The sequence below is a fragment of the Setaria italica genome, chromosome III (assembly GCF_000263155.2).
Source record: "Setaria italica strain Yugu1 chromosome III, Setaria_italica_v2.0, whole genome shotgun sequence".
Lineage (NCBI taxonomy): Eukaryota > Viridiplantae > Streptophyta > Magnoliopsida > Poales > Poaceae > Setaria > Setaria italica.
In genome coordinates, this window is record NC_028452.1 from 21631766 (window position 1) to 21653264 (window position 21499).

Genomic DNA, 21499 nt, shown 5'->3' on the forward strand with positions numbered 1-21499 from the left:
CACCCTTGGTCACTGTAGCCAGCATAGGTGGACGGGTCACGGGATCTCGGGATGCACCGTCCGCGCCTGGCCGCTGTTGGCCTCACCCTCACCTCATCCCCGCCGTGGCCTCTTCCTCGAGCACGCCGGTGGACGTAGCTGCAATTTGCTTGCGGCCCTGTCTGGCGCACATCCTCGCCGCCTGCACATGGCATGAATGCTCCGCGTTGCGAACAGTCCTTGCCTGCTTGCCGCTGTGGCCGGCGCGGAGTGCCCGTTCCACAAGCTCCCCACCATGTGGAGTCTGCCGCCCACCGCGCATGACTCCTTGTGCAACGCCGCACCTAAATCCAAGACCTGTGGTACCAAATCAACCTACGACTGCTGCTCCACGATGAAATCCACCACCATTGCAACTGATTTTAATGAGTTTTGCACTGGATTAGGGAGGGGCACGGAGAGACCGAGAGGGGTGATGGGAGAGAGGACGGGAGGGAGACGACGGGAGAAGGACGACAGGAGAGAATGTTGAAGGAATTTGATGCAGGCCCACTTGAAGAAACTTTAGGTTGGGTGATACTTTTTCCAATGAAAAAGTCTCGCTGATTTGGCAGGATAGACTTTACCTATAGGAACTGTAGGTGGGTTGGAATTGGTCATAGATTTATTGGTTCCTTGCTTCGTCGTGTCTTCCGGAGTTCCGATGGAAAAGTAGTTGGGCTATGCGCAGCCAGAGCCCGCCCGACCCTTTTTTCCCTCCTTTCTTCCTGTTTCGCGCCTAGTTTCTGGCCCACTTGGTGTTGAGGCCGATGAATGGTCCGGCTACTATGTGTTGGGCCGAAAAGGCGACAAAGACTGAAATAGTTAGTGATCCGATGAGATCTCTAAGCAGCCCGCCCGCTGCTGCTGGCTGGCAGTAGGCACCTCCGGATCAGGCTGAATATTTCAGCCCACTAGATCGCCGCGAGGCCACTACTGGGCTGGGTGACCTTTGGTTGACTGGGATTTGAGCAGCAGCAATTGCTATCGGAATTCTTTCACGCATTTGCCCGTTGCAAGGAGCTTCGCAGATTATTTAGGCCTCGTTCGTTTCGGCCGGAACGGCCTGGAACCAGGCTCGTTCCGGATGGTTTGATCCAGTCCGGAATGAAGTCAGGCTTCAATGGAAATTGCTGTTCGGTTGGTCTGGCTCGAAACTGTGGCGGAACCGCCCAAATTAACTTGGCTAGAGCACACTTAAGCCGCTTAACACACGATCATGTACTTTAATCAAGTCAATTCGGCCGTCCGTCAGATTTCATCCAATAGACCACTTACCTCAGGATCGAGAAAGTAAGACTCGCACGAAGGTGAGTGGTTACAGAGATTACAACAGTCCTTCATAATTAAACAAGTGCATTAAATTATTACAACTTCATGTTCGAAATTCAAGCAAAGTTTGCAGAGTTCTTAAACAACCGAAATAACTGAGCGGAAGCTAAACGTCGTTGCAGGATATCATGACTAAACCGATCATGACATCAATGATCCCGACCCTCACCGTCCAAGGAGGGGTCCTACTCGACCATCCAACCAGGAGTAAGTTGGGGAGTCCAAGTGCCACTTGCAGCGAACTCAGAGGCATCAACATCACCTGAAAAGATGTGCCACAACAAGGCTGAGCGACTACGCTCAACAAGACTTAACCGACCGGTGGTACTACTCCACCAACACCCAGACATGCAAGCTTCTTGGCTCTGGGGTTTGTTTTTGCCAAAAGAGACTAGTGTAGGTCCTTACTTTCAACATTTTAGCCACAAGTTCTATTGTTGTTTACCATTCTAAGTTAGCAACTATACTAAACCAAGCATAGTTTTCAAGCAATTAACACAGGTAACAATATTAGATCATCATCATCTTTCATTTTTAATCAGTGTAGCATAGCGATCAAGCAGTCCCACACTGTGAGAGGCAGACGAATCGATTCGAATTTCTTAACCATGCATGGTGAACCTAATCCCACGACATCTGTGCACCGCGAAGGGTCGCTTCCTCTATCTGCCGTCCCCATCAATTCCCAGACCCGTGTCGGGCCTACTTCCCTTGGTACAAGGCTTCATAGACCCAGCCTCTGCCGTTCTATGACCGCACTTGTCACCACATGCGGCCGCAAGGGAACTTCGTTCCAGAGACAGTGGAACGATCCGCTCACGTCCTGATTCAATCAGGTACTAGGCTTCCCCATCCCATACTAGGTATGAGATTAGTACTTTCAAATACTTGATCACGAACACTATCACATCTCGACCTTAGTCCACTTTCATGTAGACAGACGGGGTAAACCATCGAGTACCGAACATAAGCCCGGCCCCATCCATCGTCCTTATAGTTGCAACATAAGTAAAGCAATCAACTCCTATAACTCGCGAGTGACAGGAAATCACTCGACTTTTACCAAGTCCTATTAAGCATTGCAACTACTTGACTTAACACACTAGTGTTCAGATCAAAGGGTACTAAGTCATGCATCTACGACTTCAATCAATTCCTAGAAATGTAAATGCGCAACCAAAGTAATCAATCATATTGCATGTATTTAAAAATAGGAATTCATGCTCTGGGGCTTGCCTTCAAACTCGGAGTTAGTTAGCTGGTCCTCGGCTTGCTCTTGCACAGGCTCGGCTCCGACTGGCTGTAGATCAGCTACAACTCCTTCCTCTGGAGCCGGGTGAAGCTCGTATGTCCCGTCAGCGAGGTTCAGCTCTACATGAAATGCAAATGCATCAAGTTTAATTTCCAAGCTTTCTCGTAGGATGTAAAACATGAATTAGCATTGAAGTAGAAATTACATTATGACCACATTCACCTAAACAAGGTTGTACACCTTCTTTATCTGCATAAGGTAAGGCGTGTTGTGGTACAAAATCTGGGGTGGATTTGATGGTGATTGTGTACATATATACAACTTAACTTTATTAAACTTTAGATCGGAAAGTTATCCTATTTTTGAATGTTCTTTTGTACCTCTTCAAAAAATTACCTTTATCATTATTCAAGGTTTCTATCTCTCACTTAGCTAGGTTCATCTTCCAAATTTTATTTCCATCTTCAAATAGCAAGCTATGAAGCCACAAATTTGACAGAAACTTAACTTTGTCAGAGATAAGCTACTGCATAAATTTGAGGTCCACTGCAGGTGCATAAAAAGAATTAGAATTACTTTATTACCCTAAGGTAGCATACACTTAAGCATTTTTAAAATAGAAACTATAATGAAATTGGGGATGAAGTTTTAACAGTGAGTTATAGGGGTGATACAGAGCCTTTGGTGAATTTTTCATAATATTTAGTGATTGGCATCTTTTTCCATACATTTACCCTATTTATTCTTCCCTAAAAAGGAAAGTGGTTTTTCTTTCTGTTTCTCATCAGATTCCATATTTTTCCTACAAACTACTCTATACCACTGACTTATTCCAATTGGTTTCACATTTTTATCATCTCTGGTTTAATTATTGTGCAAAAAGATAAGAGCAACCTTATATTTCCATGATAAAACTAAAATAGAGATTTAAACATCTGAGCTAGGCTCCACATGATTTTTATAAGCTTCCATTCTCTGAAATAAACACTTGAGAGTTGGATTTACCTTTTTAGCATTTTTCTGTGATTTGCTATGATTTAATTAGCTTAAACAAGGATTAAATCATATAACATTAATCCTTGCAAAGACATGTGCCAAAAGTACTTTATTAGAAACTACACTTTATACTGAGTCTAGCAAAATTGGTTTGATATTTTTCTGAATTTTCTATGAGTTTTGGTGAATTTCCAAAGTTTAAATACATTTTCTGCCGATTATAAAACAAAAATCGAGGTGAGATTGCGATCTAACTTGCGTCTATACTTTATCTGCGTAGGGGTCCCTGGTTTTTGCACTAAAGCCCCTGATTCGATTTTCTCAATCGCAATCAGGTCCCCGAGCGGCGAACGACGGCGGGCGGGCAAAATCTCGGCGAAGTGCTAGCGGGCTTGAAGCGGAGAGAGGCCGGGAAGGAGCGGTGGCTCACCTGTGACCGATTTGAGGCGGTTGCAGGTGTCAGTGAGGTCCGGCGGGAGTGGAACGCGACGGCGGACGGCGTGCGGCGGTAGTGGCTACGGGCGGCGGTGTTCCGGCGGCGGCGACACTCTTCGCTGGCAACGGACGGGCTTTAGAGCTGCCCGAGGGGGAGGCAAAGCTAGTGGCGGTGTCGACGAGGTGCGGGGCAGTGTGGAAGGGGGAGCTCCAGGGAGAGGGTGTGCGGCGGAGCTGAGAGCAAGAGCAGGGGAGCGTGGCGAGGTGCGAGGGCTAGCGGGGAAGGGGCACAGGCGGCGCCGGGCCTCCTTTTATAGGGCCGGGGCGGAGCGGTGAGCGAGGCGGGGGCAGCGGCGCTAGCGGATGGGACCAGAGGGCGTCGGGGCGCTGCGGCGGCCATTAATGGCGGCAGCGCCATTGGCGGACAGAGGAGGGGGAGTGGCGCGGCAGGCAAGGGCACTGTAGGTGAGGTGTGCAGGCGCGGGCGAAGCAAGCATGCGCGGCATTAACGGCTTTGCCGGGATGCGTCACTGGCGAGGCGGGGAGGAGCTGTCACGGCCAGGGTGGCGGTTGGCGGAGGCGACGGTGTTGCGGGGCACGAGCTGGCAGAGCTGTGGCAGGGCGCGCCCTCAGGTGAGGCGAGGCGAGGCAACGGGCAGGGCGTGCAGGGCGAGCGCGAAGCGCAACTGGGCGTGGGGCGCTTGAAGCGTCGTCCTGTCGCGGCCGTAGACGGGGCGAGACAGCTTCGCCGGTGAAGCCGCACCACGCGGCGGCGGCGCTCTGGAGCACGCGGTGCGCGTGCCCTGGCGCGCTCTGGGCTGAGGGATTTTCAGGATCTCTCGCCGGGCCGATTTCCAAGCGCAAGATCTCCCGATTCTTGAACCGCACAACTTTAACTCCCTTTACAAAAGTTGTAGCCCTTAGATCCAAAATGAACTTTCATAATTGGACCGAGTTCAAAATCATAGCAGATTTGAAGATACAAAGCTTCAAAGTTTGGAGGAAGCCGGATTTCAGAATTAGGCAAAAATGACGATTTGGCCGATTTTTGAGTTTTTGGCTGACTTGAGCCTAATTTTTGAAAAGCTTCTGATGCGAAATTGACCAGAGTCCAATTGATAAAGTTGTTTTATAAACTTAGTTCTCAAACTCTTATAAATGGTTTTTTCTGCTGTTCTGTTCAACTTTTGAGAGATAAGCTCACGCCAATATGCCTGGTTGAGTTGCTTCCAGACTTAGCCTAGCTGATTGAGGCTGGGTTGACCGAACTGGCTGACTTTGACCAGGGTTTTGGAAGCTTTCTATGCAGATTTTGATCTTAGTTCTTTAGTCAAAGTTGTTAAGGGCTTGAAGCTCTAAAACTTTGATATAGAGTTCAGCTTGAGCTTATTTTAGAAATTTCGAAATAAAGAGCTCCAAAGTTGGGACTTCAACTGTTTTTCTTAAATTGACACAGATTCAAATTTTGAGTTTTTGAAGGTCTTCTCCTCAGATTCAGACAAAACACCAAAAATAAAAGTTGTTGGGAGAGTTGAGTTCTACAACTCTTAGTTGGACAGATTTTTAAGATTTTAAGCAAAAATTTGAGTTACGTTTTAAACAGCGGTTTAGCTTGTGAGGGCACAAGCGTCTTTTTACTTGGTTTCACAGCTGCCACTTGTTCTCTTAGGCTCTAATAACTTTACTTAAGATTATTCATGGTTTAATTAGGCTAGTTGGTTACAGAAACCAAACCTGGGCCGGCTCGATTTCACCCCTTCACTCTAAGGCCCGAAATGAAACCCCACCCTATCCCCTCTAGAACGAATCCTCGGGAGCTGGCGGCGCGAGATGCCGACGTGAGACAGCGTGGCGGCGGTTCAGGCTAGCGGCGCGTGAGGCGACGAGATGATTTGGTGCTGCTCCCTCCTCCCCCTCCCTCCCTTCCGATGCCAGGCTTCCTATTCCTCCACATGGGTTTAGTGTCGTCCATGGCGTGCCGCCAAAATGTTAGGCTCCATCGTCTTCTCGCGCTCCAGGGGCTTCTTGCGGTTGTAGGGCGAGGAGCGGCGGCGCGGCGGATATGGCGCGTTGTGATTTGTGCCGGCATTGACGGCCACTGCTGGGCTTGCTCTTTTTCCACTGCAGCGGCGGCCCGCCTGTGAGAAGCGGCGAGATGCGGACTCTTGCTCTTATGGCGCTTCTTCTTCTTCGGCTCTTGGATCCAGAGGTGAGCGCAGCTCCACGCGTTGGAAATACATTTTCGATTTCAGGTTCTCTCCCCTCCCTTTGCTCTGGTTTCTTGGGGGAGGCCCTGCGGTGTATGTTGCTCAATTGGCTCCATGGCGTAGCCATGCGGAGGATGGGCTGTTTCTCCGTATGTTCTTCCCAGCCTCTGTTGAGCATTTTCAAAAGAATTCAGCGTGTTCTGTTAGGGTGACTTCCAGTTCTAGATCAGCAATTTTCTCTGTAATGCGCATGTTGTTTAACAGATCTGTGGCTGAGAGATGCGGTTCTGGGAATTTACTTTAGAAGTTGAGTGAATTGTGACAACTGAAGTGACATGATCCAATCTTTTGCTGCTGAACGCATGATAATTGCTTGCCTAGAAGCATTCCATGCCGGGAATGAGTGAAAGGGCCGGATCCACCCTGGCCTGGAATCGTTCCTGGTCTGGAACCGTTCCTGCTGCCGAACGAGGCCTTAATCATTTCTCTCCCCTCTGTCCGCACATCTGTTCTGCAGCCCCAGATTCGGCCCCCTTGGTCGGCGGCATTGACGAATCTTGCGAATGGCGGCCTGATCGTCATTTCTCGGCTTGTTGATCGCGCATTTTGAATTGAATTCTCTCGCACAGGGGCACCTCAGTTTTCCCACATGAACTCTCCGTCCGTCGGCGCTGTTTGTTCTCACCGCCGGAGCACGTTGGTGCCGCGTCAAACGGGCGAGTGCCGCACACGTGCGCGTACCAACAAAATGGATAGGGGAATCGTGCTCGTGTTCACGCCTCACGCGGCACGATCGATCATTTGTGTCCAGCTGAGGCTTTTTCTGTCGGATGCAGTGGGAAAGGCGAGCCCCAATCGGAATATAGCAACGAAATAAAAAGGGGGAAGACGACGACAGCCAGCAAGTCGGTGATGATGTATCCACCTATTGCTGCTTTGCCTCGTCTGCCTTGGTGGATTCACAGCTCCACGTTTTGAGGGCCTCTGACCTATGGATCGTTGTGGTAGGCCGTCGATCGCGCAAATCAAGTGGCATTTGGCGCCGATCTTTTTTGTGTCCTTGGACAATCTAGATCAAATCGTTAATCGTTGGCACGCCTCGCTCAAACTTTACATCGTATGATCGTATACGGCCGACGCGTACGTGCGTTAGATTGCACGAACATGCGGCAACTGCCATGCTGTGGTGTCTGTTGAGACAAAGGAACCATGTCACTGATTGTGTTCCCGTAGAATGGAACTTTCACAAAATTTTGACCTGCCATGGTTAGTTGCAAAAATAATTTCCTACACTAAAATGAGTATATATGGGGAAAATATGAATCCTCTCAACTTCACACTTCTTACCAATAGATGTTCTTACCCTTCCAATGAGATGAGGGGCAGATCACACTTCTGGTGGCAGTGATATAATCAAAAGGTGTCGGTTAAGTAAATTCAAAGTTGAGAGGTAATTGCACAAGTAGTAAATATGTGGAGCTTGAAGTGCTGTGTTAATCCTAGCAAATCTGTATTCTTGATATTGTCTCGTTAAGTAATAATTCAAGCTAGAACACAATGCCTAGTTGCTGATCAAAGATATATGTGGAAAATAAGCAACTCACACGCAAAGATAATTGATGCAACCATGGAACGAGCTATACAAACTGAAATCGGGAAATAAAAGCTCACGTTGCATAAGATATCGAGAGATGCTACTGATTGCTCAAACTAACAAATAGGGCTACAAGATTTGCACAATGTAACAACAAATTAAATCTGATTAACAGCAAAAATGTAATAAGTGTGGTGACCAAATCACTTTTTTCTTACTGAATTCTTTTTCTTTCTTCTCTTCTTTCTTCCTTTTTTTTCCTACTATGGTTAACATAGCAGATTTATAATATGATTCACAAAGATGATAATGTGCAAAGCCCTCGAGCAACTTCCTAAAGGATAAAATTTGGCTCACTATTTTTTATTTTCAAATTTATAGACTGAACAGAATGAAAAACTTGACGCGATGAAATAAGCAAAATAAAGAACGGCACAAAAGGACACGCAAAGAATTATGATAAGCAAGCTAAACATGATTTCAATGGGCTAAAACCTAACAAAACTCACAGGAATAATAGATTGCAAACTAAGGGCTGATTTTTTTTTAGCTTTTGTATACGACAGTAAGTAAATATGTAGCTAGGCAAAGATCCTACCGAGACCTCGCTCTGGTTACCATGACGTGCAGTATGGGGGAGAAGAGAACATGGCATTATTTATTGCCCATAGCAGCAGATCAACCCCTCAGCGCCGTATTCATTGAACCAATGAACAGGAATCATGCAAGGACTACCACAGAGGCAAAGCCGCAAAGGCAACTCTCAGGTAAAATAACACGGGCGGTGGTCCAGATCGAGCAGGTTTCAAAACCAACGCGCCATAAACAGCACAGTACCGGTTCTCAACTGTCCATCGCATCACCACCTTTCAATTCTTTCGCGAAGCCATCTTTTTGCTCCTCCGCATAAAGCTCTCTCATAATCCCCGCGTAAAATGGCGTGATCACGCGACTAGGGCATCGGGAGGCGATGCCATTCCCTCGACCCTCGGTTGACACGAGCGTGGGCACTCGCCACTCAGTGCTCTCTTCCTTTTCCGCACTCGATGCCATCCTCTTGTTTGACAACACGAAAACATGAGCGTCCTTTTCTATAGTGGCCAGCTTAAGAAATTAGCGCCCCAAGCTACAAAAGTGTGCTGCACTTGCAAAGAAGTTCATCACCGTTTCTTTTTTTTTTCTAACTCGACGCGCCCGTACAAAGAACTACCGTGTACTACCGGTATATCACTATGATCGCGGATGTGTTTAGTTCGATGGTATAGTATATTATCTTAATAAAAATATCCCGCGTGGTGGTAGGCACGGACAGAAATATAAGGAGGGGGCTGATTTTTGATATTTGGAAAAAAGAACAACATCATCAAACTTTTTCAATCTGAAAACACGATGAAATGCTCCTTTGACTTTGGGGAGGGGGCTCAAGTCCCCTAAGTTGCAGCTATAGATCTACCCTTACAAACGCGTGCATTGCATTATATGCAGATCGGTGAAGAAGGAAGTGCTCATGTGGTTGCACGGAGGAGGGACGAAGTGCATGTTTCGCTAACTAGACAACTCCTTTACCAATTTTACCGGAATATTGGCTCGAAAATAGAGGTGAGGGAGAGAGATTGAAAATAATTGTGAAATCATTAAAAAGCCAAGGCACTCCAGGTGCCGCTGGCCTCTATGCCAGCCAGGGGAAGTGGGAGCGCGGCAGCCTCCATCCCCACGATGCCGCCTACGCATGGCCTCCGGTGAAGTGGACGGTTGGCCAACCAGCCACTGAACTCTACGGTGCGCGCCTCCAAGAAAGGTGAAAATTCTTGTCATGCACAAGCTAGGACTCTGCTAGGCGGATGGACTGGCACCGGGGCAACCTCGCCCCCAACTTGCGTGTGTGTTCAGAGGACCTCTCGATGCTCAATACTTCGCAGCGATTCGAGACATCTTCCCAGCGGCACTGGCCTTGTCTGACACGGACCTGATGGCGGTTCAGGCAGGAGGGCGATCAACGTCTTCTGATCCCTGGGATGCTCGGTAGAGAGCTTAGCAAGAATGCTAGCTGTCTAAGCTCTGCTTCTTTGGTTGTATTAGTTACTCGTATAAGTACCAAGTGATCTTGAATCCGTGTGGGCGTGCTCGGTAGGTCCACGTTGTAATTTTGTAACTCTTTTCATCTTCTTAATACAAAGACACGTAACTGTCCTACGTATTTAAAAAAAATCATTAAAAAGGCAAACATAATGTCTATTGCAAGTACATATGGAACACGAGCCGAAATCACTACTCGTTTTTCTTTACCTATATGAACTAGGCACATTCAAAACTTGAATTGATCCTTATAAAAAAACTTGAATTGATATTTCCCATTCATTGAATCGATAGTTAGGAGCCAAGCGCTACCGATAATTAACAATAACAGCGGGGATCGCCGAGAAGACAAAGATCACCGTACTGCGGTCACCAAGACACCAACCGTGATCTCCCGAACCTTTCCTTCCATTCTTTCTGCAAATCTGCATGCAAGAAGCGCTTACCAAACCGGCCTGTCACCGTACGACCACCGAAACTTGCCCAACCAACCCCAAACCAACCACATTCACCCTCATGAATGCGAGCAGACCAAACCATCTCGGAAGCTAAAAAAATTGTAGAACTCGCAAGGAAACGAACAGCCACTCGTGCCAAACCTACTCCACGGCTCCACCCCACTTCCGAGCCGCATTTCCTGGCAGATGGCAATGGCCGCTCAAGTGGAGCCGCGACGCGCGCGCGGCGACACCTGCCCGCGCGCCGAGCTCCATTGACGCGCCGCCGGCTTGGGTCTGGGGATGGACGGGGTGACTGACTGGACAGACAGCCCAACACCACCTCGAAATGCTGAAAGGGGAAGGGGCCCCGCCACGTGATGGCATAGGATCCTCTGCGTCCCCGCCGCAGATAGGAGGGACCGAGGGGAGAGGCCGCAGCAAGCCAGCGACTCATCATTCCCTCGTCAGTACCCGGGGGCAGGTTGATTTCCCAGGATCATTGCAGGTGGAAGGGAACAAGAGAAGCGTGGCCTCCGGAGTCCGGATGATCTGCTGACTAGCCGGACGCGATTCAACGAATGCATCACATTGTTTTCAGAGTTCAGACGAGGAGTTCACATCCTAAATGCAAAACAGGAAAACCCGTCTTTTTCTGGTCTTCTCGTGGTGCCACTGCTGAGATAGTGAGATCCATGCTGAATTGTACTTCTTCAAATTTGGAACAATAATTTCCACCTCCTAGAAAAATGCTTCGAGATTAATATGAATAAAAAAAAATCATGGTACTGTCTATCGTACCTGCCATTGCCATCACGCCTGTTTTCAAGACAGAGAGGCTCTATGGAGTACGTGGTAGGCAATCACTGAATTTATGGCCCAACTGTAATCGTCCATCCTGCAATCAATCCCATAATTCTGGCCTTGTTTAGTTGGGGAATTTGGGAGGTACCAAATTACTGTTACAGCACTGTAGCACACTGTAGCGTTTCGTTTGTATTTGTGAATTATTGTCCAAATATTGACTAATTAGGCTCAAAAGATTCGTCTCGCAAAGTACAACAAAACTGTGCAATTAGTTTTAAATTTCATCTACATTTAGTACTCCATACATGTACCGCAAGTTTGATGTGATGGGGAATCTTCTTTTTGCATAGTGTCAAAATTGGAAGTTGGGAGTAAAAACATGGCCTCTCATGCGATCACACCTTGCCTTGTCACCACGTCCGCTCTGACCCCGTGTCGACGGGACGTCCTCTACTCTTTGAGGAGGGCAAGTCCCCAAGTCCAAAAAACCCAGCGAAATCCTCCGCCGCTCGCGCTCGCCTCGACGCCAATCCCAATCCGGCAATCCCATCCGACGCGACCCCCTTGCTCCCCGCGCGCGACCAGCTCGCCCTCGCCCAACGGGGGCGCATGCGAGGCCACACCGCGCCCGGCCCTAAGTAGCACCCCCCGCCCCGCCCGGCAATGTCGGCGCACCTCTCGCCGCCCCACCACCCATCCCTCGCCGCCGGGGACGCCAAGAAGCAGCCGCACCTCGGGGCCGACCCCAGCAAGCGGGCCTCCTGCTTCGGCCTCCTCGGCGGCGGCGGCGGCGACCACCACCACCACCACCCCAAGAAGCCCGGCCCCTCCGCGGCCAAGCTCGCGCTCGCGTCCTTCCTCGGCGTCATCGTCCTCCTCGCCGCCGACGCCTCCCTCGCCGGCGCCGGCGCGCACCGGCGCCTGCGCCGCCAGTACCTGCATTACGTCGGCAGCGGGAGCGTGGAGGCCGGCTCGCCCCCGTGGCTCTCCGTGCCGGACCGCCCCAACTTCACCGACGACCTCCTCGCGCGGTGGCTCGCGCCGGGGGGCACCCCGTGCCGGGACGCGCGCACGGCCAACATCTCCGTCCCGGTCCTCGACGGCGCCGCGGCAAGGGTGGAGGCGACCGAGCTCCGCGCGGGCGAGATCCACGAGTTCACGTTCTGGGCCCTGGACGACGCAGGGAAGCGGCGCTGCCTCGGCGGGGACTACTTCGAGGTCGACCTTTCCGGGGACGCGTGGAAGTCGCGGCCCCCCGTCGTGGACCGCGGCGACGGCTCCTACTCTTTCCGCCTCCAGGTCGCGCCCCGCTTCGCGGCGGGGGAGTTCCGCCTCACCGTCGTCCTCCTCTTCCGCAGCTGGGAGGGGCTCAAGTTCTCCTCCGCGAGGTTCAAGTACCGTGCCGAGCTGCGCCGCATCCCCCTCCTGTTCCGGCCGGACAGCAACGTGTCGCTCCCGGCGCTGGAGACGTGCCGCGCGGCGGACTTCGCGCGCGACGCCTGGTCCGGCCGGTGGACGCGGCTCGCCAAGAACGACGACTGCGAGGAGGTCGACGCCGCCGGCCGGTACCGGTGCCTGGAGCCGGACCACCCGTGCGAGGCGCCGTGGTGCGACGGGCCGCTCGGCGCGCTGGAGAGCAACGGGTGGGTGTACTCGGCGCACTGCTCCTTCAGGCTCTTCGCCGCCGACGCGGCGTGGCGGTGCCTGGACGGCAAGTGGCTCTTCTTCTGGGGCGACTCCAACCACGTCGACACCATCCGGAACCTCCTCACCTTCGTCCTCGGCGTCACGGACACATCCGCCGTGACGCGCCGGTTCGACGCCGTGTTCACGAACCCCAGCGGCGGGCCGGGGACTCTGAGGATCACGAGCATCTTCAACGGCCACTGGAACATGAGCATGAACTACCTCGGCCTGCATTCCCTTCGGAACAGGGAGTTCCGGCAGCTAATCCGGTCCTACTTCATGTCCAGTGACCACGTCCCGGATGTTGTGATCCTGAACTCCGGCCTGCACGACGGGTGCTACTGGACCAGTGTCCGCGCCTACGCTCAGGGTGCTGAGTTCGCAGCACAGTTCTGGTCAGGAATCATGGCCAAAGTGCGTGCTCGTGTCCACGCATCGCCGAGGGTGTTCTACCGTACTACGATCGCTACTGGGGGTTATGCTAGGGACCTCGCATTCAATCCAAGCAAGATGGAGGCGTTCAATGGCGTGCTCGTTGAGAAGATGAGGCGGCATGGGGTGCTCACTGGTGGGGTGATCGACAATTTCGACATGACATTCCCATGGCACTACGACAACCGTTGCAATGACGGTGTGCACTACGGGCGTGCACCGGCGAGGCTGGTGTGGCGGGATGGCAAGATTGGGCACCAGTACTTCGTGGACCTGATGCTGGGCCATGTGCTCCTCAATGCCATCTGCAATGGATGAGAATTGCTGGTTCCGTGCTCTGTAAGTTCCTGGTGCTCAATTGTGTAAACTGTAGTTAGGTTGGTAGGGAGCTGAATTTGCCGAGATGAGATCGACACACGGTAGCACAGTTCATGTGTACATCTGATGCGGGGAGAGAGATGTGAGCTGGAGTTTAGCTGAAGCAATTTGTATGGTTAGACATCTGATCTTTTAGCTGTGTTACTGGCCTGTTCTTGCTCTAGTAAGCGAGGAAGATTGAGAATTCGATTGGAGCTACCTATGAGGAAATATCAGGTACATGTAAATATATACCACGACTATTTGAAGAGGCTTAATGCTGTACAAATTCAGTAGGTCAAATGATATTGTTCAGTGCTACTTTACTTAGCAATGTTCAGTTCTGTTCATTGTTCTTTGTGATTACGTGGTTAGCTACTATCGGGTATGCAAGTACAGAAATGCGAACTGGCTGGAGTGCGTTACAGATGTTCCCCTGTGTGCTCCAGTTTGATGTGTTTTAGGTAAAGTAACATGTGATAAGCAGAAAGGGACAGACAATGGAATTACTTGACAGTGCAAAGAGTGCTGATCAGTAATATGAGAGTAAAGCTTATGTGTTGTTCCAGATTTTGTGATGCCGTCGCAGTCCCATAATCTGGAAAGTAACCTTTTCTGATCTTCGAAGCTCTTAGCAACATGCTAAAAGCATCATATTATTGACAAACAAAGACATGTTCATGAGGAGGGCCGCTCAATGCATACACAAATTAAGTTGATTAGATTGTATACTACACAAACCGAGTAGGTCGGATTGTAGATTATGGACGTGTAAGTGTAATGTTACATCTTGTTTCATTGCTTTTTTGTCTGACTTCAGCTGCAAACAAGCAAGTATTTGTAAAAATACTATTGTAGTGGATTGCTTTAGGTGTTTGTATATTTGCTCCATTTGGTGTTTCGAAGCGACATTGATGAGTAGAGAAAGGCCAAATGAACTGGAGTTCATGTGTGCAGCTCAGTCTGTTCAGATTTTTTTTCTCAAACACCCAGGAGAAATGCATGGTCAGATTTTGTGCAGCTCAGTAGGTCAAATTGTGCCCTACAGATGCCCATACTCAATAGGTCTGATTGTTTCTAGTGAAGTGTAACATTCAGAATTAAAGTATAATCCCTCTCACATCGAATGTTTAGATACTAATTAGGAGGACTAAACATGAGTTAATTATAAAACCAATTGCACATATGGAGACTAATTCGCAAAACGAATCTATTAAGCCTAATTAGTCCGTGATTTGATAATGTGATGCTACAGTAAATATGTGCTAATCATGAATTAATTAGGCTTAATAGATTCATCTCGCGAATTAGCCTCCATCTTTGCAATTGGTTTTGAAATTAGTCTATGTTTAATACTCCTTATTAGTATCTAAACATTCGATGTGTCGATGTGACAGGTACTAAATTTTAGTCCATGGAACCACCCTCACTCCCCTTGTTTCATTGTTCCTTGTGTGACGTGCAAGATCCAAACAAAAGCAAGAGATGCTGCACGGTGGAGTGGCTTCAGCTTCGGGTGTTCCTAAAAACTCCCCCATTTGGTCCCCTCTTTCCCTTTTTCACTTCCCTGGAATGAAGCAGCGGTTGAGCAAAGAACGCACAATTCACAAAAGTTCCAAAGACAAAAACTAATTAATTTTAATATCTTGAATAGTAAAACTGATAAAGTGAGGATCGGCTCGAAATGAAACCGAGCAACCTTTTTTTCCTTCTTCGTGTGCAGTTCAGCTTCAGCAGTTGTCATGCACCAGCGCGGATCCACTGTTCTAGGCGTGAGCCTGATTCCTGAATATGAGAAGCAGACCGCCAGACAGGCATTATACGCTTTGTTCGTTTCCTAAATCCTTACGGAGCTTTGCGTCACTAGTAATCTAATCATATACTTATGAGCACGGCGGTCTGGGAGAGAATCTAGTGGCGCCGACATCGAGAACCTAATACACTAATCTGGTAGCGCTCTTCCCAGCTTACAAAAGCCATTAGCCATGTGTCACGGCGAAAGGCAACATGAGGTTGGTTACACTGACAGCGACACCCACAGCCTGATTTTTTCTTGGCTATAATTTGCAGAGATAACAGATGAGACATCCTTCTCATGCGCAGTAAATCTGATGGGGAAGGGAGAGCGAGAGGGCGAAGATTAGCTGAAGCAGTTATATGGTCAAATACCTGAACTTTCAGCTATTTTAGTGGCCTAATATAAGTGAAAATCAGGTTCATGTAAATATAAATATATAGCAGGGCTGTTCGAAGAGGTCTAATGCTGAACAAATTTAGTAGGTCACATTTCATTGTTCGGCGCTAGTTTACTACATTAGCAATGTTCAGTTGTGTTCATTGTTCTTTGTGATGGTTGGGTTTGCAACTATCAGGTACTATGCTAGTACAGAAATGCTAACCGATCGGGTGCTTTACAAATGTTTCTATGCGTGCTCCATTTTGATGTGTTTTAGCCTTTTAGGTAAGGCACAGAGGCGCTGTGCAACCTTAGAAACTCTGAATCAAGGTCACAAGATGCTCATCCAATGGATAGAGTTAGAGCTGAGGTTAATTTGCACTTAAGCGCCCGCCGACTAGCAATGCAAAATGGTATTTTGCGAATCCCCCCAGCCCCCTCCAAACCCCCCCGCCATGGAGTCCGACGTGTGCGGCATTTCGTCTCTCGCGCGGACAGAATGCGCCGCCGCCATGGATCCTGTGCACGGGTAGCGGACGGATGCCCTCTCTCAAGTTGTTGCCGTTGATCCTGCCGTCGCCGTTGATTCTGTCTCCATCAACACCAACGATGCCAGACTAACAGGAAGAAGTTTTGAGGCCGGCACCATGGATCATGCCGTCATCACCGTGGATGCCAGAGTTGGAGGATTCATAGGAAGAAGGTTCCATGCTGCCAGCGCTTTGGTGTCCAATACGCCGTGTGTAAGCAATATAATCACGCAGAGTTCTTTATTTACACCCAATTGCAAAGAACATTTGAAGCATGTGGTTGGAATGATGTTTGATACACTCACAGATGTGGAGAAATTTTACAAATCGTATTCACATGAAGTTGGTTTCTCTGTTCGTGTTGGTCAGCACAAGAAGCAAAATGAGGAAATATTAATTAAGCGGTATTATTGTTCAAGGGAAGGGTACAAAAAGGAGAACGTAAAAAAATGTTATTGATGAATCCGGAGAAAAGAGAAAGACACATAATGTGATGGAAACCAGATGTGGTTGTGAGGCACATATTGTTGCCAAGTTTGGTAGTGACAAGAAGTATCGGATAGTTTCAATGGTTGAGGAGCACAGTCATGGTTTTGTGTCATCAGATAAGAGGCATTTGCTAAGATCCAACCGTAATGTTAGTGAGAGGGCAAAGAGTACTTTGTTCAATTGTCATAATGCTAGCTTGGCACCTCACAGGCATATAGACTTCTCCATGTCAGTGAGGGTGGGTTTCAGAATGTTGGGTGCACGCTGAGGGATTTGCAAAACTATTACCGTGACCTCAAGATCAAAATCTAGGATGCAGATACACAAATGTTTGTGGCACAACTTAAGTGAAAGAAGGAAATAAATCCTGCCTTCTATTATGACTTTATGGTGGATGAACAAGGACGACTTGTTTGTGTGTTTTGGACCAGATGCCTTATGCAGTAAAAACTATAGTGTTTTTGGTGATGTGGTTTCGGTAGATTCAACATATATCACTATTCAGTATAACATGATTTTTGTGCCATTTACTGGAGTCAATCATCACTTGCAAAGTGTTTTCCTAGGGGCAACATTCTTGGCAAATGAAAAGATCGAGTCATATGTATGGTTGTTTAACCTCTTTCTTAAGGCTATGGGTGGAGTAGTACCTCATCTAATCATAACAGATGAAGATGCGAGCATGGCTGCTATTGCTCAGATTCTACCAAATACAACTCACAGACTTTGCATGTGGCATATCATGGAAAAGGTACCTGAGAAGGTTGGGCCCTCTATAAGAGAGGGTGAACAGTTCTGGGATAGACTAAACACGTGTGTTTGGGGCTCCAAGACTTCAAATGATTTTGAGTCACAATGGAATTCTATCATAACAGATTTTGCACTTATGGGAAATGATTGGTTTTCCACAAAGTTTGCCATTCGTCAATCATGGATTCCGGCATACTTTGTGGACATACCTCTAGCAGGAATCCTTAGGACTACGTCATGATCGGAGAGTGCAAATTCTTTTTTTAACCGTTTCATTCATTGAAAATTGACCTTTGTTGAGTTTTGGTTTGACACAACTTTGGAGTGCTAGCACCAAGAGGAGTTGAAAGCCAAAAATGCAAGTCTTCACACCACTCCTAAATTGATGATACCATGGGCCATGGAGAAGCAATGTAGTGTGATATATACACATGAAATTTTTAGTAAATTTCAGGGACAAATCGTAGCTGCAAGAGACCATTGCATTATTCAAGGCATTATAGAGTGTGAAGATATAAAAATTATCACCATCAACAGTCTATGTGGAAAAGAGCGAGTGGTTCAGTTGAACAAGTCAAACATGTTTGGTAGGTGCTCCTGTAAATTATATGAGTCCTATGGCATCCCATACCATCATATCATACAAGTGCTTAAAGTCGAGAAGCAAAATGAGATACCATCGATTTATATTATGAAGAGACGGGAGAAAAGATGTAAAAGGTGTGTATTATATGATTTTTTTCTATAGCTGTTTTGTACAATAGTCTTGATCAGATCTTCAATTTTACAGGGAACTATTCTTTGATGAAAAAGGTAACATACTAGATGAAAAGCTTGAAGATCCTATGGAGGTGGCAATACGGAAAAAGATTTCAGATTCACACAACAAGTTTGAAGATCTTATCCAAATGGCCAAGAACTCTAAACAAGGGATGTACTTTTTATTTTCTAGTTTATCCAACCTAGTAGAACCTCTCCAAAAGATCATGCTTGCTACGAGAGTTAATAAACAGGATGAATATGAACCTTTCCTTGGTAATAAAATTCCAAATGAAGTCGATATACATCCACCAAATGATATCAAGTCGAAAGGGAGATGCAAAATAATTAAGAAGAGCAAGGATATGATGGCTGGAAGTAAGGGTAAAAGTAAACAGACATGTGGAAAATGTAAGAAAGTAGGGGATCATGATGCATGCAATTGCTCAAACAATGTTGTTGGCTGATATTTCAAGTTCGTGTAACCTTTTAAGATCTTTTGGAATGCTTGTTGTAAACACTTTTTTTACTAGTGACATCCTCCAGTTTATTGCTGCCAAATTTCAGTGTTTCGGTGCATTATACAACATGGATATGGAGTTTACTGTAATTTATTTGATCAGTGCATTTGCATAAATGTCATTACATTTACATCCTTACACAGAAGTCAGTACATATTGCTCAGATTCTACCTCATACATCTCAGATTGGATATATTGCTCAGTGCATACACAGAAGTCGGTACATATTGCTCAGAGTACACAGAGTAGGCTTTTGTTTAGGCATTACACAGAAGGCAGAATTGGCATTGGCATTACACAGCACTGAGCCGCCGCCCATCTCCGACGACATGGCTGCACCACCCTGCCCACCGTGGATCTCTACGCTCGGGCGGCGGTGGGTGGTGGTTGTCAAGCTCCTCAAAGGCAGCTCAATCACCAGGCCGGCGGGGCGCCGGCCTGGCCATGCTGGGTGGAGTGGCACACCACGGGCGGAGGGGCGCCGACGGGCCGGCATGCCACAGGTGGAGGGGTGCCGATGGGCCGGCACGCCACAGGTGGAGGGGCGCGGACGGCGCCCTCACCAGGCCGGCGGAGCGGAGCGCCATGGGCGAAGGGGTGGCGGCGAATCGCCTCTCTCGGGTGAAGGAACCGGATGGATGGAAGGAGGGGGGGGGGGGGGCGGTTTGGAGGGCAAAATACCTATTGGTGGCCGGCAAGCTCCATCTCTAATCCTATCCATTGGATGAGTACCTTATGGTCTTGATTAAGAATTTCCAAGGTTGCAAGGCGGCTCTACCATAGCCGCTGTGCCTTTAGGTAAAGCAGCAAGCAGAAAAAGGGCAGACAATTTAGCTTGGGTGCAAAGAGAGATGATAAGAAATGTGATTGTACATCTATGTGTCTTCCCACCCCAAATGGTGCTGTTCCGTTTGTGCAGTCTATTAACCTGGAAAGTGGCCTTTTTTCTTATCAAAGCTGGGCACTCCTAGCAACATGCTAGTAGCATCAGGTAATTGGCAATTACAATGTAGCAAGACAGGCTGAGGAATCGTAAGCTCAGACAAGGTTCAGGAAGAGGCTCAATGCATACGCAAATTCCGCTAGTTAGGTAGATTGTGTATCCTACACAATCTCAGCAGGTCAGATTGCATCCTACGGAAGTCTAACAGTTTTTTCGGTTCTGACCTTGGCTTTGGCTGCAAACAACCAAGTACAGAGAAAAACACCACATGGTGGTGGAGTGCCTTCAGGTGTTTCTACACTCGGCCTCCATTTGGTGCTTCCTGAGTGAAGCAACAGTGACGACTGACGATTGGAGAAGGGCCAAATGAACCGATGTTATGTTGTTCAGCTGTTGTGTGCAGTTCAGACATCAGGGCCGGCCTGTATCTGTATCGACCGAAAGCATGATTTGTGCCGACGGAGAGCCATTGTGCTTGCATCATGAGTTTCTAGTCCTCTGAATCCGAATCTTGCTCCGCGGGTGCCACTTGTAATCTACTATTATGATGATAAACTAATGAGCAGAAAAGGACAGAGGTTTCGAGTGCTATGAGTTGCGCTCAGAAATGCGATCGTAAAGCTCTTGTGCATTTTCCAGACTTTGTTGAACCACCATGGTGGCGACCTAATAATGTGGAAAGTGACCTCTTTCTGATCAAAAGTTCAAAACCCTCAGCAACATGCATGCTAATAACATCACGAAAGCTGTTAAACACTAAAATATGACAGCTTCGGGAATCTTTTGCTGAAACAAATGCTAGTTGAGGAAGACGCTTAGCGCACACGCAAATTCAGCAGGCCAAACTGTGTAGTGAAGCGTAATATTCAGTTTTTTTCACTGAAATGCTGCACGGTGGATTGCCTCCAGGTCTTCTTGCAAACTCTACCGTTTTTTCCCCCTCCTGCTTTCCCAAGTGAAAGAATTTGAGAGAACCTGAAAGAACATGGAGCAGCAGACAGGCATCGTGCCTGCGGATTCTTATATGCTTTTGTTCGTTTCCCAAATTCAAATCGAGCTGTGTGCCACGATAATCTAAGGTCAGATACACTAATGATCCGAGGACAGACGGAGAGAGTATCTAGCTAATGGCACCGACCTGGAGAGCCTAGCCCAATCTGGGCAGGCGATCAGGACCAGGGACGTACAGACGGAGGACAGCCGTCTCTTGATCCGTAGCGTAGCGCTCCTCCCAGTCCCAGCTAACCCCCGCCTGTCACGGCGACAGGCACATGCCACATGGAGTGGGGTGACACACTGACACTGACAGGCAGCGACACTCACAGCCCGATCTTTGATCGCGATAGCCGATTGTGGTGTGGAAGGAGCCACGCATGGGTGACATGGTGAGTATTTTGTCTATGAGAATTGAGAAATTTGATTTCTGCAGTAGGAGGTGTAGTTCGCAGGTCGATTCGTGCTTGGTTGTGATGTTTATTGTGTGATCGAACCAAGTCGTCGGAGAAGTTTTTTAGAAAAAGGGTTGGACTTTATTGATCCAGCCCTTGATAGGGCACCCCAGAGTACAAGATAAGATAATTGACATATAAGCTCTTGAAAGGAGCATCCAGCAAACTTCGCTATCGTCGACCAACGTTGCCGCAATCTGGTTCTTCTCCACCTCTCACAGTAGAGAAGATAACCCAGAATGGAACTCGCAGTG

At 48.2% G+C, this 21499-nt stretch overlaps 1 protein-coding gene across 1 annotated transcript; it reads left to right on the forward strand.

The window, feature by feature from the left end:
* Positions 1-11595: 11595 nt before the first annotated feature.
* LOC101776175 lies at positions 11596-13963 on the forward strand. The gene has a single exon (XM_004962111.3). It carries the CDS (start codon positions 11818-11820, stop codon positions 13588-13590), a length of 1773 nt encoding a protein of 590 aa, XP_004962168.1. The 5' UTR covers positions 11596-11817; the 3' UTR covers positions 13591-13963.
* The last annotated feature ends 7536 nt before the right edge of the window (positions 13964-21499 follow it).